Source organism: Lynx rufus, unplaced genomic scaffold (assembly GCF_022079265.1).
Source record: "Lynx rufus isolate CCGP_SWC_20201006 ecotype Redwood Valley unplaced genomic scaffold, mLynRuf1.p SCAF_2, whole genome shotgun sequence".
Lineage (NCBI taxonomy): Eukaryota > Metazoa > Chordata > Mammalia > Carnivora > Felidae > Lynx > Lynx rufus.
The window spans coordinates 11561568-11588726 of record NW_025814834.1 but is presented as its reverse complement, the minus strand read 5'-3'; the positions used below and the strand labels follow the sequence as shown (position 1 = coordinate 11588726).

Sequence of the window (27159 nt, the reverse complement as noted above, 5' to 3'; positions counted from 1 at the left end):
ATAGCATGTATGAAACAGTAAGAAATGTGGGGAGAGGTACAGACAGCTACAGGCAGGAAGTCACCAGTAGAAAGAAGGAAAAGCAGAATGCCTAATCCCATGAAAAGAGCTTCCCTCAAAAGAAAAAAACAAAGCATATTTAGCAATTGAAACCACATACCATCCTGCAATCAAATGATATAGATGCAAATATCTCAATACGTGCAATAGCATCACTCAAAAAATATTTCTTCGTCATCAGTTGTGTGCCAAGAATCCACTGGGGCACAAATGTGTTGACAGTGACAGCAATCGTGTTTAGAAAGAGAGGATTATGTCACTTACAGTCTATTTACAAAGGCAAAACACCATGTAACACAATGACCGTTGATCAAAGATTGGGTACTTGTAGGGGTGAACTTTAGTTATCTAGAAATTGTACTTCTTAAAATGTTTCATGTTTCCCAGCAACCCTGGTTCCAAATGAGGTTTTTGTTTAGCAATCATATATAGATTAGTGACTTTATCTATTTTCAGACTTCAATCAAGTTTTGTAAACTTGCATGGAATACACCAAGCAACAGGCATGCAGATTATGAAGGCACATTTGCTGGTTTTAAACATTTGCAATAACTTGATTTTAGCCACCATATTTTCTTGGCTATAGCTCTGTGGTATTTGGGCATTTGTGCCCATAGCCACAGTTCAAAGATGTGGGCTATTGAAAAAGCTGACGCAGTACAGAAAAAATAATGCTTAGTATACCATCGCTACACGATGGTTAATTTGGAGTTCTTCCTCCTCTTTCCTGGGGAAGTTGTAAATTGTGGAAATTATCTGTATGCCATCTAGGAGTTTATTTACCACATGAAGAATCAGAAATGAAATGTATGGTTTCAGCGACTGAATTCAGTAGCAGAGATAATTGCTCAAGAAGAATGTGCATACAGAATCCTTGGTTGCCATAGTCTCTGTGATGGGACCTAAGTATTTTTCTTTGGAGATAAAGTATTAAAACTTGGAAGCTTGCAGCAATTTGTTACTTGACACATCCCCAAAGGCAAGGGAATTAAAAGCAAAAATGAACTATTGGGACCTCATGAAGATAACAAGCTTCTGCCCTGAAAAGGAAACAAGCAACAAAACTAAAAGGTAACCAACGGAATGGGAAAAGATATTTGCAAATTACATATCAGACAAAGGGTATCCAAAATCTATAAAGAGCTCACCAAACTCCACACCCAAAAAACAAATAATCCAGTGAAGAAATGGGCAGAAAACATGAATAGACACTTCTCTAAAGAAGACATCCAGATGGCCAACAGGCACATGAAAAGATGCTCAACGTCGCTCCTCATCAGGGAAATACAAATCAAAACCACACTCAGATACCACCTCACGCCAGTCAGAGTGGCCAAAATGAACAAATCAGGAGACTATAGATGCTGGAGAGGATGTGGAGAAACGGGAACCCTCTTGCACTGTTGGTGGGAATGCAAACTGGTGCAGCCGCTCTGGAAAACAGTGTGGAGGTTCCTCAAAAAATTAAAAATAGACCTACCCTATGACCCAGCAATAGCACTGCTAGGAATTTACCCAAGGGGTACAGGAGTGCTGATGCATAGGGGCACTTGTACCCCAATGTCTATAGCAGCACTTTCAACAATAGCCAAATTACGGAAAGAGCCTAAATGTCCATCAACTGATGAATGGATAAAGAAATTGTGGTTTATATAAACAATGGAATACTACGTGGCAATGAGAAAGATGAAATAATGGCCTTTTGTAGCAATGTGGATGGAACTGGAGAGTGTTATGCTAAGTGAAATAAGTCATCCAGAGAAAGACAAATACCATAGGTTTTCACTCTTATGTGGATCCCGAGAAACTTAACAGAAGACCATCGGGGAGGGGAAGGGAAAAAAAAAAAAAGAGGTTAGAGACGGAGGGAGCCAAAACATAAGAGACTGTTAAAAACTGAGAACAGGGGCGCCTGGGTGGCGCAGTCGGTTAAGCGTCCGACTTCAGCCAGGTCACGATCTCGCGGTCCGTGAGTTCGAGCCCCGCGTCGGGCTCTGGGCTGATGGCTCAGAGCCTGGAGCCTGTTTCCGATTCTGTGTCTCCCTCTCTCTCTGCCCCTCCCCCGTTCATGCTGTGTCTCTCTCTGTCCCAAAAATAAATAAACGTTGAAAAAAAAAAACTGAGAACAACCTGAGGGTTGATGGGGGGTGGGAGGGAGAGGAAGGTGGGTGATGGGCATCCAGGAGGGCACCTGTTGGAATGAGCACTGGTTGTTGTATGGAAACCAATTTGACAATAAATTTCATATGTAAAAAAAAAAATAAATAAATAAATAAACTTTGGAAGCTTGAAAGTTACACATTATTTGGGACATTACTGGCTTTGTTCCACGGAGCAGGATGTTTCTGCAAACAAGACCATGCTTGCTGGAGGGCAGAAGATATTTTCAGCACTGCTGTGATAATTCATATTCATCCATTAAAACACATATTCGAATTCCCAGAGTTAATGACTTTTGAAATACCTGAATGTGACTGACTACCAACATTGTATAAAGACTACACGCTGCACACATCACTGCTGCTACCATGAGCCTTAGCTACCAAAGTCTTATTATAGGGCAACGGCACCATCGTATAGGTGTGTGTATGCTCTTGTGCGTGTGTGTGTGTGTGTGTGTGTGTGTGTAATTCTTTTGAATTTGCCAGAATAGCTATGCCTTTTTTTTTAGTGTTTTCTAAATGCAATTGCACAGTTGGAAAGATGTCATCCAAAGCAAAAACACTGCATTGTTAAAAATCAGGATATGATACCGATGACATGTGTGTCTTAAGAAAACTAATTTAAATAAGCTTTTGTTGTTCTTTCTGTAGTCTTCTTTCCAAAACTCACAGTGAAGCAAGCTATCTAGATGCCTGCTCTGTCGGCCCAAGTTGAACAATCAAAGTCTATTTTAGCAAAACAAACAATATTTTAATTTTTTTCATGTTTTATTTTATTTTTGAGAGCTAGAGACAGAGAGACAAAGTGTGAATGGGGGAAGGGCAGAGAGAGAGGAAGACACAGAATCTGAAGCAGGCTCCAGGCTCTGAGCTGTCAGCACAGAGCCCGACGAGGGGCTCGAACTCACAAACCGTGAGATCATCACCTGAACTGAAGTTGGTGCTTAACTGACTGAGCCACCTAGGCTCCCTACAGTATTTTTAACATCCAGAGCAAAGCGAAGCAAATATTAGGCAAGTGTGAAAATACGATCATGTCAGAGAGCTCCAAAAGATATCTGATGCTTAACATTTAAAAATTTAGTGACCTGGGGGTACCTGGGTGGCTCAGTTGGTTGAGCATCCAACTTTGGCTCAGGTCATGATCTCACGCTCATGAGTTCAAAATAAAATAAATGAACCTTAAAAAAAAATTTAATAAATAAATAAAAGAGATATAGTGACCTGGATTTCAATTGCTTCAAATTCTGAATTGTCATTTTGCCCACTTTTCCTTTTTATTCTAAAGTACGGAATTAATAAAAACTCAGTTTTCATGTACTTTTGTATTCCCCCCAAAGGGATGTCACCATGGTGCAGAATTTCCCTCCTTCCGATCTAAAATAAGAAAGCATGGAATGAAATCTCTGTCCACTGACCCATCATTTCTTTTTTCTTCTTCTTCTTCTTCTTTTTTTTTTAAATTTTAGTTGGTCAACATACAGTGCAGTATTGGTTTCAGTAGCATTCAGTGACCCATCATTCCTACCTCATCTTTGTCTTTCCCACTCACTGTGCTTTCCAGCTGGTGCATTTACCTTCTCTTAGTCCCTCCCATTTGTAATACTCCACTATGCCAACTAGTCCATTTCTTTTTCCCGGTGCCCATCCTAAGGACTCTGGTTAATTCTCCCCTGGCTTTTTCATCTACCTGCTCCCTATGATTTTTATTTACTTGGCATTGGTCATCTGGAAGAGACGAAGAAAATCAGCCATCAAAATGTCTAAAATATCCAAATGTTTGTTTTTCCAGAGACGCAGCTTACACTTTCTTATTTATTTTTGTATGATGTCTCGCTCCAGCTGTCATCACCATATTTATAGGTTTCTCTCTCCATAGTCTGTTTCCAGGGCCATGAAGCACTGTGTTACTCTTGACATGTGCCCAGTTTCATCTTTAACCTTCTTTTGTCGCTTTAACAATACATACGTATCTTATATGGTTATATAAATTATGCCTACCAACTTTATGTATTTAGTGCCCCATCATCTACCTTCCCATATAGTCCCTATTTATTGAGCATCTACTACTTACAGTTGTAGCCCCGTGCTATCTAGGAGTAGCCTGCCCTTTGAGATTTAAAACTACTTGGGATTCTTGGAATAGCATCTCAAATCCACGGGAAATCCAAATTCTGCCCAAGATTTCTGCAAATTCCCTGGGGCCCACATTGTCTCTAGCTTCTTCTGATTTCCTGTACTTGCTGAAGACAGAGTCTCAGGAGCATGTCAGCTTCCACAATTATTCTTCCATTCATGGACCAGAGCAGGAGAGAGTGCTGCCTGTTCAGTTTTCCCAGGATAAGGCTGTTTTATAGAACAAACTTGATTGTAGAGACAACACAGGGCACTTCACCCGTATTTGTAATGTGCTATTTCATACGCTGGGTGGTAGGTGAAGGGGTATTTGTTACACGTCTCTTTATACCTTTCCATATATATGGACACCCACCCTCCCCCCCGAGGTATGTCTTGAGGGCCTCGTTGTATAATCAAATAAGCCCAGATGTCATGTTCTCCCCCCTCCCCTGGGAGAATAACTGCTTTCTACCCCTGCCCTGTAAACTGTGCCCTCTACTAGGAACACAGAGATGAGTAAAATGTGACTTCCTAAGAGAAGCTTTGTTAGGTGGTGGAGAAACAAACAATTACAATGCAATTAGATATGTGTTATAAGAGCAGTTATGCACAAAACAGATGAGAGAGCAAGTAACTACCTAGAGGATTTAGGGAGGTAGTCTTCCGGAAGAGGTAACCTTTGAACTGCTCCAGAATGAGCACGACTTAGCCAAGCAGAGTAAGGGGTATTGAGAAGTGGGCATTCAGGCCAAAGAAGGACCATGTGGAAAATCACAGGAATGCAAAAGAGAGCTCGGGGTGACCAGTGGCCTCCGAGGCTGGGGAAATAGGGGGAACCAGAATACAAAGAGCCTCGTACGTCATGCTGATGAGTTTGGACTCAGCACTGCCGGCCGTGAGGAATGAACAAACAATTTTAATCAAGGAAGTGACATAATACAATTGGGAAATTTATTTATGGCGGATAATTAATCCTCACCTCTATTTTTAAAACTAAATACTGTTTTATTCCATAAATACCACAGAAATCAGTGTAATAGTTTTCCAGATGAGTGTCAGTTTCTTTTTTTTTTTTTTTTGACAACATTGTTATTGTCAAGTTGGCTAACATACAGTGTATACAGTGTGCTATTGGCTTCGGGAGTAGATCCCCATGATTCATTGCTTACATACAACCCCCAGTGCTCATCCCAACAAGTGCCCTCCTCAATGCCCACCCCCCATTTGCCCCTCTCCCCCATCCATCCCCATCAACCCTCAGTTTGTTCTCTGTATTTAAGAGTCTCTTATGGTTTACCTCCATCTCTCCTTGAAACTATTTTTTTCCTCTTCCCTTCCCCCACGGTCTTCTGTTAAGTTTCTCAAATTCCACATATGAGTGAAAACATGTGCTGTTTAAGGCTCAAGATGTAAAGGAGATTCTCAAAGTGTGGTCTGGAGAACCCCTGTAAACCAATCTCCTGGGCTGTTTGTTTTAAATGCAGATTCCAGGCACTCAGAACTATTCTCTAGGCTTGGGATTCTGGAAAAATCCAGACTGCTAAAGGATCCAGGTAATTTATGTACACCAGAAGTTGAGAACCACAATCCTAACTTTCCATTGGAATACCATGAAACTAAACAGAGAGATTCTTTTTTTATCACAATTTGATTTGAACTGGTGCTATCAAAGAAACACATTAATCACAACAAATGCAACAAAAACATTCCAAACATTTCTATAGTTTATTTTGAAAAGCAAATTCAGGATACCAGATTCTCTCCTTATCCTTTATAGAGAGTTCTATATGTGATTTGTTGGCTTATGTCCTGCCCTAGTCAAAGGGTTAACTGGACAGCCTTCACTGCCCTCCACTTTTAGGAAGAAAATATTTTCACAAAATTGGCCAATGCGAGCCAGGAATCGAGCCCAGCCCAATTCAACCATGATGAGTTAGTCTTCTCTAAGGGGAGCACACCTGGAACAAAACCCCACCTCTCCAATCCAGCCCCAGCCATGGGCAAGTGAACTAGCAAGTATGATGGCCTCTATGCTTGTAAGTCTCCCCCAAATGTAGTCAGCTCCTCTGCCCAAGTGAAAAGGAGAAATTCTGGGCTCCAAATAAAATCTGGACCAACCTTGAACTCAGTGTTGGACAGATGAAACCTAAGGCCTCTTGCGGTCTTCATAGTCTATGATTTAGAATAACAGAGAGCATCTGTCCCCCTCCCCCACCACTAGCACATGGGAGGTCAGACAACCTCCAGGATTGACCTTCGTAGGCAGAGAATTGTCAGCCAAAGTTTTCTTCATCAAATATCTGAATCTTTTTTCTTTAAAATTTTCCTATGTTTATTTTTACTGTATTTTTTTCTACCAGGAAGTCAGAGCTAGATTGGTGATTTTCCAAATTGGAGAAAAACATCACTTAGGATGAACTTAGAATGCTTTTTAGGTTGAGAAGACAATAAATTTAAATGTAAAGTTAACAGGAAATTTTTCTGGTTTTGAGATGAACTTTCTTTTCTATTGTTAATTTTTAGTAAAGTAAAAAAAAATACAGATAGTAGATGATAATAATAAAAAAAATTGTAATATTCAAGACTTGGAACAAAAACAAAGTCCCCCTCCAGCCTGCCTTCTCCCAAGTTCTCCTCCAAAGAGGCAACTACTTTAAAAAATTTTTAATGTTTATTTATTTTTGAGGAAGAGTGGGGGGAGGGGCAGAGAGCGAGGGAGACACAGAATCCGAAGCAGGATCCAGGCTCTGAGTCTCAGCACAGAGCCCAATGTGGGGCTCGGACCCACAGACCGCAAGATCATGACCTGAGCCCAAGTGAGACGCTTAAGTGACTGAGCCACCCAGGCACCCCAAGGCAACTACTTTCGAACCTTCCAGCTATTTCTTCCATTTATTTATCTCCATAATTCTGAAAAGCCGGCTTCTAGAGTTATTTTAACACTATCTATTGACTTACAGCTCAGTAGGTGAGGACCTATCTGTGACCTACAACCCTCCTTCATCAAATCTTCCCAATAGCTTATGTCAAAACTTCTGGCTAAATCATAAGTGTAGGATTTCAGAAATTGTTTTCATTGTGAAGCCACTGCTTTTCATGTTTGTAACTTTCTTGAACAAACTTTTGTTTTTCCTGAAGTTTTTAAATGTTCTACTGTCACACTTGTCAGACAGTTTTCTTGGTGTCCCCCCAAGGGCTGCCACCCTCTGGCTCCAATTTATTTATTTATACCATGGTCATCCTGAGACAATCAATCCAAGTTAGATCCTCTCTCGTAGATCCCAGGTCTCTCCCTTTCTTGACCTAATTCCTTTTTTTTTTTTCCTTTGGTGGAACACATCCTCCAATAGCTAACCATGAAAGTATGCCTGTATGGTAAAATTTTCACTTCATTACATATCTGAAAATAATCTGTGTCTCCTCAAACTTAATGTATCATTTGGTGAGTATAAAAGTCTAGGTTGAAGATTAGTTTCCCCCAGAATTCTGAAGGCCTATATGCACATCTCCCTTGTGGTATTACTGTTGACACACCTGATGCCATTTTTTTCCCAATGCCATTTTGATTCCGATACTTTTGTGACTGTTGCTTCTTCTTGTTTCCTTTTAGAATCTCATTGTCCCCGGTGTTCTGGAATGTTTTGATAATGTGCCTCCGATGGGTGTGTTTGTAAGAGGGGGACATTTAGCGGGCCTTATCAATTTAAATATTTATTTTCTTCACTTAAAAAATTGTTTCTTATATTATTTCTTTGATAATTTCCTCCAACGTTCTCTCTTTGGTCTTTTTGAAACTGCCATTTGGTAAGATACTGGACATCCTGGATTGACCCTCAAAACTTGTGAGCTTGTTTTCTTCCTGTCCACTTTTCCTTTTGTCCTACTTTTTGGGAAAATTTCTGAATTTCTCTTTTATCATTTCCATCAAACTTTTCAGTTGGACTCCTGTATTATTTATTACTGCCTAACATATTATCCCCTAATGATTCACTTTAAAATAGCAAGCATTTGTCACCTCATACGTTTTTTTGAAGGTCAGGAGTCTGGGGGCAGCTTAGTTGGGTGGTGCTGTCTCAAGGTCCCTCACTGGGTTCAGAAGCTGTAGGCTGGGGCAATAGTCATCTAAGTCTTGACAGAGTTGGAAGACTGGCTTGCAAGAAAGCTCATTCACAGGATTGTTGCCAGAGACCTCAGTTCCTCAATACATGGGCCTCTTCGTAAGACTCCTTGACTTGACATGGCAGCTGGCTCCCCTCAAAGCAATTAACCCAAGACAGAGCAGATGTCACAATGTCATCTTATGACTTATCTCAGAAGTGACGTGCATCACACTTGTCCTATTCTCTTGGTCGTACAGACCAACTCTGTTTCAATATGGGAGGGGACTACGAAAGAGCCTGAATGCCAGGAGGAGAGATCACTGGGGGCCATCTTGGAAACTGGCTACCACAGCTCTCTATTCCAATTTTCGTCTTTTCTTTTTTCTTTCTCCTCTGTGTGTGCCCACCCTTTTGGAATGGCCCCTTTTGGGACTCCTTCATGACCCCAATCCAAATCGTGTTAAGATGGTGTTTCTTGGCTAATGTTCCCTGCTATGCATAGGAGCCAAACCCAAAGCACCACAGTTGGCTTCTAGACTCAGTCCAGCCTCTGACGCATCAGTCCATCCCACTGCTTTGTGTTTCCATTGCGTTTTGATCACCAGAAACATTTATCTTGTTTTTGAGTTTGTCTTTTTTATTTTCTGCTTTTGTGTCTTACCTTTTATGGGAACAGAGGATATGTGCCAGAGTATTTACAAATGTACTGGTCCAGTTGACTCAAAGCTTTCCCGGGCTATCCAGCTTCCAACAATTGACAATTTCATCGGTTTTGGTCTTTTCACCTGTTTTTCTTACCTGGTGGGTTGTTACTATTTTTTGTTCTTTATCCATCATCTTATTCTGGTTTTTCACACACACGTACACAAGAAGACACATATGAAAGTATTTAAACAACTATCTTCCTGGATTAACTTTTACATACACAAGTGAGCCTGTTTTTCTCCTTAGTATTCAGAATAATATTGCTACCCAAGTAGTGTCCATACTTTCAGATAGTGTCACATCACAGTCTTACTGAGAATCCAAAGAAGGCTTCCATTTGGAAAACTGGCCTAGTCTTATGGGTGGGTGACTTTCAGCTTGTTATGTTCTTTTTAGGTTCCTTTTAGGTTTCACAGATAGAAAATGAATATTTCCTTGAAATGTCTGGTATTTATGCGATTAAGTGCAAAGTGTCTAAAAATTTCTAATTGGGGCACCTGGGTAGCTTAGTTGGTTAAGCGTCGGACTCTTGATTTCGGCTCAGGTTGCCATCTCATGGTTTATGATAAGTTCAAGTCCCAGATCAGGCTCCATGCTGACAATGTGAAGCCTGGTTGGGATTCCCTCTCTCCTCTCTCTCTGCCTCTCCCCCATGCTCTCTCTCTCCCTCTCTCTCTCAAAAATAAATAAATACCCTTTAAAAAAAACCCAAAACTTCTAGCAACTTTCCCAGAACCCAAAGCTGAAAAACGCAAAACTTTGAAATTCACTTTAGATTTGCTATCAACAGTTGGTATAATGAGCCAGGTGACAGCTTGTGGAAGTGCTGAAAGGCACATGATCATCCTCCACACAGACAAGAGCTAAGGGCGGCTTCTCCAGGGAGACTGTCTCCCCTCAGAGGTAGCATCCCTGGAGAGATGAGCAAGAACTCAGACCTGTCGTGTTCGACTGTGCCTTTTCCCCGATTGTCAAACAAAAAAGGAAGAGACGAGTTGCATGCTCAAGCTACTCTTTTAAACCAATAATAGCATCAAAGATACTTTCTGGAAGACGTGGGCCTACATGGCAAACCAGGCATGCGCACTGAGGGGCCCCATCTGCCCCAACGTGTGTCTCACCTCTTGGTCTGGAGTTTGAATTTTCTACCAGTTGTGGCATTTATGGGAGGGATGTGTGTGTGTGTGTGTATGTGTGTGTGTGTGTGAAGAGGCATTTATTGGTAAAAAAAAAATGTGTTAGTTACAAGGCATATAAAAAATTAGTTAGCATGCAGTACCCAGTGTGAGATTAGCTTGCTGATGCCCTCAGAGAGACAACCAGGCAGCGGTGGGTCTCTGAGCAGATAGTGGGTGACCAGAAGACAGGTGGGTGAAAGAGAGGAGACAGCTATGACGAGGCTAGGGCTTCCAAAGTCGTGCCTGTGTTGGACAGTGTAGACTTTCACCAGACCAAGTAAATGAGAAACATAAGAACAGTGTGGATACTGTTTATGAAGTAAATGTCACTTACTTTGACTTTAAAGGAGCACCTTGTGGGGCGCCTCTGGGTGGCTCAGTGGGTTAAGCGTCCCACTTCGGCTCAGGTCATGAGCTCGCGGTTTGTGAGTTCGAGCCCCGCGTCGGGCTCTGTGCTGACAGCTCAGAGCCTGGAGCCTGCTTCGGATTCTGTGTCTCCTTCTCTCTCTCTGCCCCTCCCCTGCTCATGCTCTTTCTCTGTCTGTCTCTCTCTCAAGAATAAATAAACATTAGGGGTGCCTGGGTGGCTCAGTCGGTTGAGCGGCCGACTTCGGCTCAGGTCATGATCTCTCGGTCCGTGAGTTCGAGCCCCGCGTCGGGCGCTGACGGCTCAGAGCCTGGAGCCCACTTCTGTTTCTGTGTCTCCCTCTCTCTCTGCCCCTCTCCCGTTCTCCCTCTGTCTCTCTCTGCCTTTCAAAAATGAATAAATGTTTAAAAAAAATTTTAAAAAAGAATAAATAAACATTAAAAAATAAAGGAGCATCTTGTATTCTGTGAGCATTTACTTGCCTCCTTTACAGCATTTTAATTTGTTGTTTTCTAATGGAATGAGGGGAGTAGATCACCGATTTACTGTTGGCTCAGGCACGGCTACCGAAGGTAGTTGTCATGCTTACATAGCAAATTATGAATAAGACAATCTGATGTTGGTCTCCATTAATTTTTTTGTCCTGCTCTGTGAAGTCCAAATATAAGGAACTTCTGGATTAGATGATCTTCTGGATTCTTCCAACCCCCAAATTGCATTACTTATGCTCTCCTGCCCTACAACCAACCCTTGGAGCAAAGTGTGGTGGCAGGAAGGGGAAGCAAAGAAGGGAGGGAAGGGGGAAGAGACTCCTGTCTGCTGTTCTCAGGTGCCAGACCCTGTCTCTCAGTGGAGCTCAGAACTCATCTCTTCTTCCGTTTCTATTTTTTTACTAAAAAAAATGTTTATTTATTTTTGAGAGAGAGAGACACACACAGCATGAATGGGGAGGGGCAGAGAGAGAGGGAGACACAGAATCCAAAGCAGGCTCCAGGCTCTGAGCCGTCAGCACAGAGCCCCACGTGGGGCTCGAACTCATGAACCACGAGATGATGACAAAAGCTGAAGTTGAATTCTTAACCGACTGATCCACCCAGGGGTCCCTTCTTCCATTTCATTCTTAATTTTTTACTCTAACTTTTATATGGTCACAGAAAAAAATGTAGTTAAGATAAATTACACCAGGGTTTAACAAGCTTTCTCTGTAAAGGGTCAGTTAGCAACTATTTTAGGCTTTGTGGGCTAACAGGCAACATTAAGGATACTATGCAGATGCCTGTAGAACAAGGGAGAAAACACATACAAGTATGTTTATTTTTTTTATTAAAAAAAATTTTTTTTAATGTTTATGTATTTTTGAGAGACAGAGAGACAGAGTGCAAGTGGGGGAGGGGCAGAGAGAGAAGGAGACACAGAATCCGAAGCGGGCTCCAGGCTCTGAGCTGTCAGCACAGAGCCCGATATGGGGCTCGAACTCACGAACTGCGAGATCATGACCTGAGCCGAAGTCAGACGCTTAACCGACTGAGCCACCCAGGCGCCCCAAACACATACAAGAGTTTTTATTAACAAAATATAAAACTTTGTTTATAGATACTGAAATTTGAAGTTCATATCATTTTCACGTTACAAAAGATTATTTTTCTTTTTATTTTTTTTAACTATTTGAAAATTTAAAAAAAAGAAAATATGAAAACCATTCTTAGCTCAGAAGCAGTATAGAAACAGACGGCTGGCTGGATTTGGCCTGTGGAGTGCAGTGTGCCAATTCCTGATTTATACTGCAAGTTTCATGAACTACCATGTTATGTTTGTCATTGGGATTTTACATCCCATCGTTGGGGGCACAGCGGCAGGGTGAGGGGAAGAGCTACATCTGAGTCCCTCCGCCAACGCGTCAGTGGCCCGAAAAGCCTGCTGATCATTAAATATAGCATAATGGTTGAGAATATGGCTCTGGGTCAAACCTGGATTCAGATCCCCCCAGCTCCATTCGTAACTACCTGTCGCTTCTGACAGCCCAGTTTTCTTCGCTACAAGGGGGGGTGGGGGGGGCTAATACTAGGACCCACCTCACAGAATTGTTACCAGATGTAAATGAGGTCATGCACGAGGCAGAGAGCCTGAGCAGTGCCATCTGCTCCAAACACTGCTCAAAACACGTTAACTACTGAAATCATTGTAGGACCGATCAAAGTTCATTTCCTCTCCAGCATCCTTATCATGGGACCCTTCAGAGTCCATCAATCTCCCGTCAATGGCGAAGGCCTCTTAGTCCTACTGGATTCGACACCTTTTAGGACAAGCAAAAAGAAAAATACCTGGAGTTAATGACGAGAGGTGGGAATCCCACTCACTGCCTTACATGAGGTGGACGCAACTTTCTTACTGGACTCGTTCCCCACTGTACCAGAGACCTCTGACTGCCACTTTCTTTGTCAGAGCCAGCAATCTGCCTGCCCGCTGCCGTCCGGAAAATCAGAAACGGGTGGCTGATTTAGATGTCTAGACTAGTGATGTGTCTCCGGACAGGGGTTGAAAGATAGCAAGTGGCAGCTCCAGTGAGATTTCTGTGACACCCAAGTGTGGTGGCAACGGCTCCTGGGTGGGGAAGAAGGGGCCACCGAGAGAGCGGGGCACGGGCGTCTTTCTCCTTCACTGGAGGGCACACTGCCAAGGCTCATGGTCCGTTGCTTGAGGCAGACGCGGGACGGAGGGGCCCTGCAAAGCCCAGCTCATGGAGCCTGTCTGGCCCAGTCAGCCACACTTGGTCAGCTCTTTTCACGCACAAAAACGTTCGCCTCAGGCCATTGGCTGGGCAAAGGATCAATAATCATAATGCAGAATCAACAGACCTGCTCAGTAGAGTGTTAACCAGCTTTGACCGTTGCCAACTTCCCCTTGCACTAAACCGGGCTGGGCTGGGCGTGGGGGAGGCGAGGCTGGGGGCGGGGGTTGGGGGGCAGGCAGGGAAGGCCACTTGTGTTCCACGGGAATGCACGTACGATGGGCATACGGGGTTTTAAGGGTAGAGAGAGGCAACACCCAAGATTATTTGGAAATTATCTCCCGGCCTGTTAATGACTAATACAAATGCATGTGCATAGTTACTGTCTTTATTTGTTTTAAGAGCAAAAGGAGTTCATAAATGTCTGCCGCCTGCCAGTGCTGTGGAGATAGAAGGAATTGTGACACATCGTTTCTACTTGCAGTCTGGAAAACAGAGTAAGCCCTCAACGCATGGGCATTTAAGTAGCGGTATTAAATTAATAAATTAGTAATTGCCCACACTGTTGATAGCCCAAGTAAGAGCTGTAGGGAAGGAAAAAGTTCTCCTTGACCCTCTTTTATTTTTTTAATGTTTATTTTTGAGTGAGACAGAGACAGAGGGCGAGCAGAAGAGGGGCAGAGAGAGACAGACACAGAATCCGAAGCAGGCTCCGGGCTCCGAGCTGTCGGCACAGAGTCCGACGTGGGGCTCGAACTCACAAGCGGTGAGATCATGGCTTGAGCCAAAGTCGGACGCCTAACCAACTGAGCCCCTCAGGCACCCCTCTCCTTGACCCTCTTAGGGCCCCTGGCTGGGTCTAAAAACTAAACTGACAAAGACAGGTTAACAGGAGAAAATCACACACGTTTCATTAAAATTTTACATGTGCATGGGAGCCCTCACAAGGGAGTGAAGAACCAAAGAAATGAACAGAGCAGGAAGCTTTTATACCTTTTAGACAAAGAAGTAATAAATTTGTGAAGAATTAACAAGACAAAGGGGTTTTGGGGAGAGCTAGTAAATGGTGCAGGAGTAACTAGGAGGATAAGGTTTATTTTCAGATTCCTCTGATGCTGCCTCTGGACCGGTAAGAATTCATCTCCAGTCAAATGAGAGTTTATTTCTTGCCTTTGCACAGAAAAGGGGGAGCCTTCTCTGCACTCACTGCTTTTTAATTGCTTACAATTCAAAGTAATTTTTTATGTCATAGAGGCATATTTGGGCTGACACATTCTGGTTTCCTTCACAGCCTTCAGTAACATGCCACATACTCATCCAAGTGCTTTACCGATATTCACCCATTTGACCCCATTTTACAGATGTGGAAACTGAGGCACTAGAGAGCACCTAAAACTATACGAGTGACTTGGCAGAGCTGGGATGTAGACTCAGGAAGTGTGTCCTCGAACCAGTGCCCTTAATCCTTCTGCCACAATGCCAGGAAGAGAAGGCAATGTGCGGGCGATCCATGGGTGATCCAAGGGCAGGACAGGAGCTGAGACAAAAAGAAGAGTGTGAGAGCAGCTGAGATCAGCCTTCCAGGAAGTGCCTGCTGCCTTTGTATAATACACTTGACTTGGCACCTGTCATGTAGAAGCATCAAGTGTCATTGGGGTTTCCAACCAATATTTTACTAAACAAGTAAAATAAATTATATCTGCGCTCATGGACAAATGATGTCAACTAATATATTCGGTATACTCTGAGAGTACTAGTAACAAATACTACTTAATTCATTTGCAGCTTAACAACAGTTGGCTTTTCAATCTCTCTTACTCTTGCTGTTGGAATCGGGACCAATTCTTTGGCATTGGACAAACAACTTCGGGAGGAAATGTCAGACAAGATGGCGGCTAGACGGGATGATGGTAGGAAGGATCAGACAATAGCGTGTGTGTCCTTTGGCCTAGAGTATTGCAGCAAGAAAGGAGAAGGAGAAAGAGGGGGGGTCCCCCTTTGACTGAGTCTTTTACTGAATACAGGGCATTCTGCAAGCTCCGTATTGACAGCATCTCAAATCGTCCTCACAAAAACACTGCAGGATAGATGTTAATGTCTTCCATCTTCAAAGAGGTAACTTGGAAGAATTAAGTAATTTGTCCAAAGCTCCAGTTCATAGCTGGCAAATCGAGGAATAGATCCTATGTAGATCTGGCCTAAGAACTGTGATTTCTGGACTTCTAAACCTTTTAAGATTCTCTACTATCGAAGTTTATTTTGCCTTTTAAGTGAGGTTGTAAAAAATGCATGTGACCTTTATATGAATTATTCTCACAAGTTTAACTATTTAATAGGCAAAAGCGCTGAGCCGTCATGTAATCTTGGATCACTTCCTGATGTGTTAATGGTTAGCAGGGTGAGAAAACCCATAAAATACTTATTAAGAGCTTTCCACTCATGAGAAATGATTTCTTACTTGATTAAGGTATATGGAAACTAAGAGGTACTTGACTATTGGAAGAGGAAAAATCATAAAGATGTTACTTAAGAAATATCCATCAGTTATGCTTTCTTAATGGTTAGTAGCATTTGGCCACTCTTGCTTTTAAGTGATACAGCATTTGAATAGAAAGTAATGGGTCATATTCTATTCTACCATAGAACAACATTCCATGGTGTTTCAAAGGTCAGTCCAAAAAAGTGGATCAAACTCAATGAAAATGAAAATATAGCCCCTCTATCTTTTAGCTAAATAATCTATTTGAATTATTCAAATATATTTGCAAATTTAAAAATTAATTGAGGAAAAACAGTTTAATTAAGAGAAATGACTCTCTTGGGGCTCCTGGGTGGCTCAGTCAGTTTAAGCATCTGACTTCGGCTCGGGTCACGATCTCACGGTTTGAGAGTTCAAGCCCTGCGTCAGGCTCTGTGCTGACAGCTCAGAGCCTGGAGCCTGCTTCAGATTCCCTCTCTCTCTCTCTCTCTCTCTCTCTCTGTTCCTCCCCCACTCATGCTCTGTCTCTGTCTCTCTGTCTCTCTCTCAAAAATAAATAAACATTAAAAAAAAGATTCTGAAAAAGAGAAATGACTCTCTTGAGTCTGGGGTTACTGTCATTGTCCTCCAGAAAGCGAAGTGCCTAATTTCCATGGCCCTGTCCAGGGCTCTCCACTGTATCACACGGGCAGTACTTGCTTCTAAAGCAGCAGTTGAACAGCTGCCAGAGAGTGGCCCTGACTACAATTTTGAGCTTATTTAATCAGGTGGAGCATCTACATGTCAGCAAAATTGTCACATTCTCTGAAGTCCTAGTCAGTCCAATTTTGCAGATATATAGGCAGGCCATGCCTTGCCACTTTAACTGCAAATTAAAGCTGGAACAGTTTGGGAACATCTCTGCTAACCCAGGCATAGAAATAGCCCTGGACCTGGCTCTGGAGTCTTGGCAACAGTAATGACCACCTGCATGTGGGTGACATGATGGATGAATAGAGAGTATAGTAGATCCTCTCTCGATGACTCTGCTTTTGAGTGACTCCTGGACTGACCAGAACTCTCCATGCCTGCTGCAAAACAGACCAGTCGATGCCCACTGGCACTGCCCACCTGAGACCCATCCCTTAGGCTTCTCCCTCACACTAGCATATGCTTATATGCTATTCCATATGCTTATTCCATTGGTGGAGTTTTATGATTGCCAAGAGTTAGTGGTTTCTGCCAGTTGTACATATTACTATAACAAAGGAATTTCATGAAATATTAAATGCCAAATTGGTTAAATACAAATGCATAACACTTGGATTGCTGTGACAACTAGGTTGAAAGGTTTAATCAGATGATAGAAAAACTGCTATCCAGTTAAGTGTGGCTGAGAAAACATTTAAGAAGTTAGAGAAGAACCTCGTTTGATATCTAGAAGAACTCTACTCAGATTGCTCCATAAGCATCTTTCAGCAATTGGTCTGTTTCAAAGAAAGCAAAAGTTGACATTGTCAGTGGTGCATTATGGGTGTGACTTCGCAAGAATGACGTCACAGAATTCCAACAGCAGACCCATTCCCAAGGAAAAGACCTGGACCCTCTTTCATAAGACTGAAGAATTGGTGTAGACGTATATGTTGTAAGTTATAAAATGTCTAACATGTTCATGGACCTGTTTGTTCATTTGTTTCTGCTTTCTCGCTTTAACGAACTTTTTCAGTTAACCAGATGTTTTTGAACCATCAAACAGGGCTTTTACCCTAATGTAAAGACAATGAAACCAAATGCAAACAAAAGCTAAATATGTTGCCCCCAATGTTTCAAGATCCAAACTGAAGGATAATCATGTAAAAACTAAGGAACTGTGGTTTTGATGATCAGAAAAGGGGAGCAGAGTCACTATGGGTGATGATAAGAAGCCAGACCCCAGGCAAGAGGGAACTCAAAGGAACAGTGTGGTCAGACACAGAGAGCTCCACACCCAACCCCTGAATAATACCACCCGTGTGAGTCCTAAGGATTCTTCCTTAGAACTGTGACAGTCACTGGTTGGGATACGACTTCATGTATTGGTTATAGGTAAAAGTATTGATCAAGACCAAACCTATGGTATGAAATGAAAGATTTGCTACAAATTAAACAGCTTCCCATTTTCTAATGGTCATCAAGAATCGTGTATAAGGTCTAACTTTAAAACTAGTAGCCTGAAGTTACTGCATTAGTCTTGATTTTGTAGGTTCAGGAATGATGTTTCAACTGGATAAGAACATACTCTTGTTTGGGGGAGTTGCACGCAGAAACATTAGTGGCGAAGTATCATGGTCTGTAGTCTACTTTTGAATGGTTTGGCAAAAAGAGCATGTGTGCATGTGAGTGTGTGAGGGAGGGAGAGAGAGAGAGAGAGAGAGAGATGGTAACAGTTGCCACACCTAGATGAGAAGATACATAAGGGTTCATTGCACTATTTTTTGATTCTTCCCAGGGTTTTAAGTTTTTAAAAAATATTTTTAAGTGCAAGCAACTGACAACTAATTAGCCTTTGTTAATTTTAACATGTAGTAAAATAGCCAAACCTTCTATTTCACTTTTGGCCACTTCAACCATAGTTTTGCCTAATTCATGCGCAGAGAAAATGTCTTAGTCATGGCAGCGTGACAATAGTCATATGATTCAAATACCTTGAAATTCCAGGTCCAGATAGGATACAAACAAATTACCAGTTTTCCATCAACCCATTGACCCATTCAATTAGTCCACAAGCGTTTATCCAGGATTTATTAAACACCACGGCTACTAGCGTGAAGAAGACTCTAATTCCTTCCCTCTTAGGGCCTAGGGGCGTTAGGGGAAATATACATTAAACATAACTACAAGTGGTCCATGGGAGCAAACAAGAAGGAGGACCTGATTGCATTTGAGGGAGTTCGGCAAACACTTCTTTGTTCAAACTGACATTGACAGATTTCCAGTAATGTATGGCAAATATGGCTTTTACTTTGAGAAATAAAATTAATTTGGCCTATCTCATGGCTTCCATGCACCTTCTCAGAGGTTAGAGGATTACCTGTGGTTCAGAGATTCTCAGAACGTGCTGTGTTGTGTCTGGGAGGCGGAAGAATCAGAGATGCTCAATGTCCATTGGAAAACAGTGGCCTGCCATCACCATTTGAAATAGAGCATTGGGTCCTTGGGAGGGTTGAGCTTTCTTGCCCAATGCCTGGTGCTCTCCCTGGATGTGGGACTCAGACTCCTTATTGAGGCCCTGCTGCCCCCTCCAGAGGCTGTGTGGGAGCTGCTTGCGTGACCCTCCACTCTTGGGACCAACTGTCAGCAGGTATTTAAAACAGAAACAAAAGCCAGAAGGACTCTTGTCTTCAGGAAGCTTTTGCTTTCACCCAAGTGACAAAAGCATCCCTGAAGTAAGGGACACAAAATCCTGACTACTTGCTTGGAATGACAGGAAGAAAGACATGGCAAACAAAAAAACAGATGTGCAAATTCGTGTCTCACATGATCTAGTGTTCAGAAACAGAGAATGAGCTCTATCTTGCAGACTCAGATTTTAGATGCTAATTTAAAGCTGTGGTATCAGAATCGAGAGTTTATTAAAACAGAATAGTGAGACGCACCCCCAGGGTTTCTGATTCAGCGGGTGTGGGGTGGGGCCAATAATTTGCATTTCTGACAAGTTCACAGGTGATGCGGATGCTGCTGGTCTGGGGATCCACACTTTGGAACTATTGCTTTCATGGAGTGTGCTTAAGTATGTGACTGAAATGAGCATAAAAGCTTAAAACTCTAGAAAGGCAAGATGGAACAATTAAGTCAGGGTAGGACTTGACCCCAAACATCTGGGAAGAAAGTCAGAAAAATGCAGCCTTCTAAAAAATACCAAATATCCAACCCTGGGGAGAATATAGATTTTCCTTTTCAATCAGTCACTCTCCATTCATATAAATTGTGAGGTATATAAATGTGGCATCTGAAAATTACTATACGCTTCCTTTCCTTGAAGGGCAACATAGCCTACTGCCCTAGTCTCAGGAAATATATTTAACTGAGGATGTTTTCGCTTGTGTATCTTATTTTAATTGCATAAATAGGATCTTCCACTTTGGAGATATCTGAGGCGATCTCTCTTTTATTTTTCCTACCAACCAGCCAGCACATGCCCTAGACTTGCCCTGCCTTTTGCTGTCGATTAATATCCTTTTCCTGTGGAAAGCAAACTAGTTCTCAGTTAATATTAACCCAAAGGAAAAAAAAACTTAAAAAGATAAATATATAAACATAGAACATGTATCAAAACACATTGCAAATCCAGTATTCTAAACTACTTTTTTGTCCCTCTGCTGGCAGAGAAATTTTTAAAAATTGACCTTTATTAGAGTTGGCAGGTGCATAGGTTTTAAACTGTGTCCCAATGACCGCTTAGACAGGATAAGCGGTCCCAAGCTCCCAGCTAAATTTTTGGTTTTGTTTTAAAGTAAGAACATTTTGATACCAACATTAGTGAGTTAGATTGTTCCCCTTAAAGACACATGGTGGATACTGATCAACTTTTCTCAGTGTTGAACATCATTTCAGGAAAAGAAACCGTTCGAGTCACCTATGGAAGATATGACCAGTTCATATACGCATATGCATATATGTACGTTATGTTAAACCTAAGAAATTTGCCAACATTAGACCACTTTCTGCTTACAATTATGTCAATTTCATGTGGTTCAATGATACATTATCCTGAAAAAAAGGATAGATGACTTTTGTATTTTGCATAGCTTAAAATTCCTACATTTGATAAAAATGATGTACACTCACCCGAGAGTTCTCCTACATGCAACATCTCACTTTTCGACTCTATTTCTGTTGATAATGTTGCCCCAGTATCACATGGCTCCTAACGAATAGTGTTTAATGCTCAAAGAACAGAAAAATATGTTTGCTTTTGCCCTGTCAGTCAGGATTTATTAAGTTGTTGTTAAACAAAACTCTTTCTTTTTTCCCTTTTTCCTAGGGCTGTGTCTGTAAAGACAAAGGCCAGTGCTTCTGTGATGGGATCAAAGGAGAGAAGGTAAAAACAAAATCTTAAATATTGCTTTTTTTTCCTCTGCAGAGCTCATCCAAGAATTCACTCTTCTTTGCCTAATAGCAGAAAGACCCACAATGTGTTATTCCATTCCCAAATCAAATTTTAAAGAAATCATATATAAACATTAACAGAAAGAAAGAAAGAAAGAAAGAAAGAAAAAAAAGGAAAGGAAAGGAAAGGAAAGGAAAGGAAAGGAAAGGAAAGGAAAGGAAAGGAAAGGAAAGGAAAAAGAAAAAAGGAAAAAAAGAAAGCCTTCTAGAAAGTTTCAGACAACTGGTGTGAATACCGTCAGTTAAACTCTAACTCTTTTGGTCTGTTAGCAAAAAAGAAAGATTTATAAGAATGCGTCTATATGTATAACCCTATTTACAATGTTGATAAACACGAAAGAACAACTGGAAACAGCTCTGTTCACTCACTTTGACCCAGACATTGACATCCACAGACTTGAGTCCTGCAGCACTGGTGCAGGCGCGCCCCCTAGTGAACGAATCCTGCAGCAGCACTCTGGTTGAGGCCAAAATTCAGCACGAGGAAGTAGTACAGGTGCCCCCCGCTTTCTGAAAGCTCGCCTGGTGGCAATTCGTTTTTTAGGAAAGACCGACCTTGACCTTTGTTTCTGCTAAGCAAGAGATCTCCAAAGAGGATTTTTGCTTCTGTGAAAAAAAATTACCATACTAATGTAAGTTTTTCACAAAAGTGAGATGGTGTAATTCGAACTTTTAGAAAGCCGGAGATACTCTTTGCTTTGTACCATTTCAGTTTGAGAAAAGTTTCGTAGGAACTCTGTGCTTTCGGATAGCGGGGGGGAAACCTGTAGCTCCATTGCAGACTTCAAGAAAAAAAAGAATGCCATGAAATCTCATTAATTCGCTCCATTAACTTGCAATTTGTGATAATTAAGACAGAGGCAGAACTAAAGTTTTTTCTTTGTTTACAAAACCCTTTCCTCCGGGATGCTAATGAATTGCTTAACAATAGTGAAGGGTGACTAAAAATATTTTAGAACATGCTTCTAGCTCTTTAGATAAAATGATTTACATATAATTTATGTACTAACTATAATAATTATTACATTTATTTCCAGTTATTCTATAATTGATGTGTAGTTTGAGTTAGGTTTTTCCCTGCAGCTATGAATGTATATACTCAGATCCGTGTTGGAGAGCTGGGATTTAGTCTTGCATTCAAGAATTTATGGAGTCCCTGCTATGTGCAAGCTGCTACTCTAGAATGTGTGTGGGTAACTGGGTTTGGGGAGGGGTGTAGCAAATTCTTTTGTTTCTTTTTATGGGATGTGGCTGTGTACACACAACAATATGAAATAGCCAACTTGATCTCTCTTTTTTTTTTTAATTTAATTTGCCAGTGGTGTAATTAAATTGACTGAATCAGCCAGCGACCTTTACTATTAGAGTGAAATCCCAGGATCCACGTCGGGAAAATTATTTGTTGGTAGAACCACGTGATGCACTGGGCCTAAATTATTTTCGCTAGTTACTAAGGGCTTTGTCATAATAGCATCTAACTCTTTCTAAAAAAAACTATTCCACTCACCCTTTTGGTTATGCCACTCTTGATATCTCCTGCATCTCCTACACAAATAGATTGGATTACTAATTCCTGTGTAATCAAGAAAGGACTAAAACTGATAGCCTGCACGTTGTTCTTTTCAAGCTACCACAGCAATTATGCACACTCCCCAAACACATTCTTGAGCCTTAGCCTCACTCTCTCGCCATCTCCCAGCAAACACACTGCGCTAATCTCAGCTTTCTATTTGGGCTTCCCACCCCCAGTTCCCGATTCCCTTTCTCTTAATCTCTGCTCTGTGTAGCCCCACCTTTTGGGGAAGAGTAGTTCCTACCAGACCAAAGGCAATCGCTTGCAAGACTACAGACAAATGCTGACAGCTGGTAGCCTTCCACTTACTGTTACGCTGACTGCTGAGTGCGAATTTTATTGAGCCAAGGAAAAAATACGTGCCAAATGTTATCATTAAGTTGTAAAGAAAAGAAAGCAACGGTTGTGGGTGTGTTTGTTGCTGGGCGGTGCTATTCTGTGTGTTTCTTATCTTGTTCTGGTTTTAACAGGGGGAGAAAGGCTTTCCTGGACCCGCTGGTTCTCCTGGCCAGAAGGGGTTCCCAGGTCCCGAAGGCTTGCCTGGACCGCAGGGACCCAAGGTATGTCAGTTTCTAAGCTCTCTTGGCCATCCCTTTCTTTTTGATGTTAGCTTTTCTCTTTCAGTCCTTAAGCATGCAGATGTTCCCCATACAAATATGAAATTTCCCCTAGATCTTTCAAGTCCTGTAAGCAAAGGATTGCCATCCCTCCCCCTGTCTTTCCTTTCTCTGTCAGGATTTAAAAAAACAAACTAACCCCACTTACTATTCACTCTCCAGCCGGCAATAATTTGCCTCTGGTCCTCCTGCCCTGAAAACATTCCTGCAGAAATCACCCATGACTTTTGTGTCCTTATCTGACCCACACCCTTCTGCTTTGTTTCACACCCTGCGGATCGCTCTCTTCTTGAAACACTTGTCTTTCCTTGTCTCTGGAATTCTCCTTCCTCGGATACTCTTCTTTTTGCCACACCCTTCTCTTTTTTCATGGGTCCCTCTTTCTCAACTCATCACACATTTTTATCCTAAAGTCTGTGATACAACAAAGGGCTTTGTTTAAATAAATACCCTAGAGGATTTGCTAAATAACTACATAACCACTAGATTTGCTGATGGCTCTTTCCTGCTGTGGACATTAGCTAAACTTAAGCCTGGGCTCTCCTGCACTCACGTGGTTGTTCCCCTGACTGCTGGCCTCCAGCAAGCTATGCACTAACTAATAAGCTCTGAAAGATAATTGTCACTGATCCCTGCAGAGTCTTTTTAAATTTCCCAAATGTGTGGTATACTTAAGTGGTAATCACAGGCAACATCTACTGCGACTCTATTCCATGTGAAGCATTGGGACGTTTACTCTGGACTGTATCTCGTTTACTCTTCACATCGGTCCCAGAAATCCTGACTATGGTGACTCATATTCTCATCTCCATTCTAGGGATGAGGAAACTGACACTCGGAGCCCATAATTAACTCATCCTGGACTCCACAGTGAAAGGTGGCAAGATCAGAGTTCAAATCTGGTTTTATATGATGCCAGAATCAAACTCCTGTAACCAAAGAAACTAAACCCACATCTGTATGTTCGAAGAAACATGCAAAATTTTGTGGTTTTTTCTGTGAATTCTTCCGTTTCATGTCTCTCCAATTCATTTATGTGCTTTTTCTCCATTTCTCTTTCTTCTGACCCTAATTTTGAAAAAAGTCATCCAGATGCTGGACGTTTAGTGTCTGAATTCAGACCCATTCGGTCTCTGACCATCCCTCTGCCTTCCTCCAGGGTGTGGCCTAGAAATTTCATCCATTTCACTAATAAAATGAATTCGCTTCAATTCTGGACTTGGATCAACCCCAAGCCAACTCTTTCCTTTTTGTTTTGTTCTCTGCACCCACTCTGCTTGTTACCTTGGCGTTTCTTTAGAGAAGCCTGCAATCAGTTAAAATAATAATTGTAGGGGCGCCTGGGTGACTCCGTTGGTTAAGCATCCGACTTTGGTTCAGGTCACGATCTCACGGTTCTTGAGATCAAACCCTGCATCTGGCTCTGTGCTGACGGCCTGCTTCAGATCCTCTCTCTCTCTCTCTCTCTGCCCCTCCCCCTCCTCCACTCTCTCAAAAATAAATAAAACATATAAAAAAGAAAAGAAAAGAAAAGAATATCTGTGTATCGTGTTGTCATGGAGTTCGCATAGGACGACAGTGTGCTTTATCAGTGTAGCCACACAAAAGATAATTTGATCCAAGGCAGACAATTAGAGCCTATTAAACCTGACCAAATGGAGTTTTCAGGTTAAAAAATTTCCACTCTTAATTTTAAGTGTTTTATGCACGAAGAAGATTTCTAATGGGGACGTAAAGCCTAGTCACTCTTGGGTCTTCTGCATAACCCAGAGCATGCAGCAAGGGAGGGGAACACAGACAAGCAAAATTCCACCCCCTCGGTGAAGGCCCACTTCAGCCTTGACCATCCAATCTCAGAAGGCTCTGTAACAACCCCTCTCTCAAAATAAAAAATAAAAAAATACCAAAACGTACTGAAAGCCCCAGGAATGGTCAAAACAGCTTTTGGACGATGGAACTTTCCCATCAAGTGGCCTGGTTCAGACAGTCTCCATTTAAGGTAATTCCCTAAGAAACAAGGCCTCTAAACTGCATTTATTAGATGCCCGAAGCTAGTTTATCTCTGGTTCAGGCAGTTCTTGCTTTGCTATTTATTTATGTGTGCGTGCCAGGCACATTTTGCTAATAAAGTGTTTTTCGTGCACAGAAATATTGGCTGCCGTTCTCATCCCCCATTGTAACTGTATCATTATCCTTATCAGACCTCAGCAGCTGTCTGGCTAACGTGGGGCTTTTACAGCAGCTCTTCACAGGCGTCAGTGCGAACACGAATCATTTTCTAACCTTGTGAAAATGTAGATTCTGAGTCAACCCGTCTGAGAGGTGGGGGAGACCTGAGAGCCTGCTTTGCTAACAAGCTTCCAGGTGATGCTAATGCTACGGGCCCCCCTGACCCCCCCACATGGAGTAGCAGGGGTTTGTCTGAATTTTTGTTTGTCCTTTCCGATAAATATTTTAGCTCCAATTAAACAAACAAGCAATTTACTGTGTTGACACTGAAATAATCACAAGAGCAAAACAGGCTGGTGTATGAATAAAACGGCGACTTTTAATTTATGGGTTTCTTAGTGCCACATGATTTCCAGTGTTTGCCTTTTGGGTTTGTTTTTGTTTTTGTTTTTTTTATGTTGGATCTAGGGCTCACCAGGACTTCCAGGACTCACCGGTCCCAAAGGTGGAAGGGTTAGTAGTCCAACCGGTCCGTCTTCTTCTTTATAAAAAATAAGAACTCTGCACTGTAAAAGTTATACAGATGTCACAAAGGAGTACATTCTGTATGCTACACTCTATAGTTGAAGGTCAAGAACAGGTAAAAGTGATCTGGAGTGGCAGAAAACAGTGGTCACTATGTTGAGGGTGGGTACTGATGGACTGGGAAAGGTGTGAGGGAACCGGCTGGAGGGGGTAGGGATGTTCACTGTCTGGACGGGGTGGCGGTAATAACAATATGTAGTGCAGACATCTGTAAACGTTCCTCAAGCTGTTTGCAGAAGCTTAGGGCACTCTACTATATGCAAGTTATGCCTTAAAAATCTATCCAAAAAGGCAAAAAAAAGATCTTAATCATCTCTTTTTAAGAGTTTTATAAATGTAAGATTTAGAAAAGTTTGTCAAAACTTTTTTGTTTATTTGCAAATCGACTTTGGAAAGATCATATGATATAAAGTTTTATTAAAACTTTTATTATTAAAAAAAAAAACTTTTTTGTTTGTTTTTCAAATAGATTTTAGCCATTCCTGATTACAGTTGCAGGATGGGGTTATTAGAATGCAAATAATTTTCTGTTTTCAGGTTGAACGTTTTAAAAGTGTTTTTCTTGCCACCTTCCCCTTTTCTGTGTCTTTAGGGAATAACTGGATTGCCAGGATTCTCAGGTCCTCCTGGACTTCCAGTAAGTAATGGGGAAAATATGTAAAGTTAGAAAATAAAAAGAAAGCGCATTTTAATAAAGAGGTTAAAGCAATAGTGCATGGAAATGGGTACTGAGACATATGCTACATGATGAAAATGTCACAGTAGAATCACATAATATATTAGAGTGTGAATTTGTAGGACATACAAGCCAAACCGTATTTCCTGAAATCCAAGCAGAATAGAATGGTACAAAGTGGAACAAGACAGAATGGGGCTTGACAGTATGAGATGGTATAGCGTGGAGTGAGTTGGGATGGTATGGGATGGGTTAGAATGGGATGGGATGGGATGGGATGGGATGGGATGGGATGAGATGGAATGGGACAGAATGGGATGGGATGGGATGGGATAGGATAGAATGGGATGGGATGGGATGAAATAGAATGGGATGGGATGGGAAGGAATGAGACAATGGGATGGGATGGGATGGGATGAGATAGAATGGACTAGAATAGATGAGATAGGATAGGATAGGAGAGGATAGGATAGGATAGGATAGGATAGATGGAATAAAATGGAATGGAGTGTAGT

The 27159-nt window shown here is 41.8% G+C and overlaps 1 protein-coding gene across 1 annotated transcript in view; it reads left to right on the top strand.

Annotated features, from left to right (window-relative positions):
• Nucleotides 1-27159, top strand: part of COL4A3 (collagen type IV alpha 3 chain) — a 136572-nt gene that overhangs the window by 45282 nt on the left and 64131 nt on the right. The window contains exons 2-5 of the mRNA XM_047085607.1: nt 20900-20956; nt 23068-23157; nt 25852-25896; nt 26561-26605. Coding sequence (XP_046941563.1) covers nt 20900-20956; nt 23068-23157; nt 25852-25896; nt 26561-26605 — 237 coding nt within the window. The remainder of the gene's footprint in view (nt 1-20899; nt 20957-23067; nt 23158-25851; nt 25897-26560; nt 26606-27159) is intronic.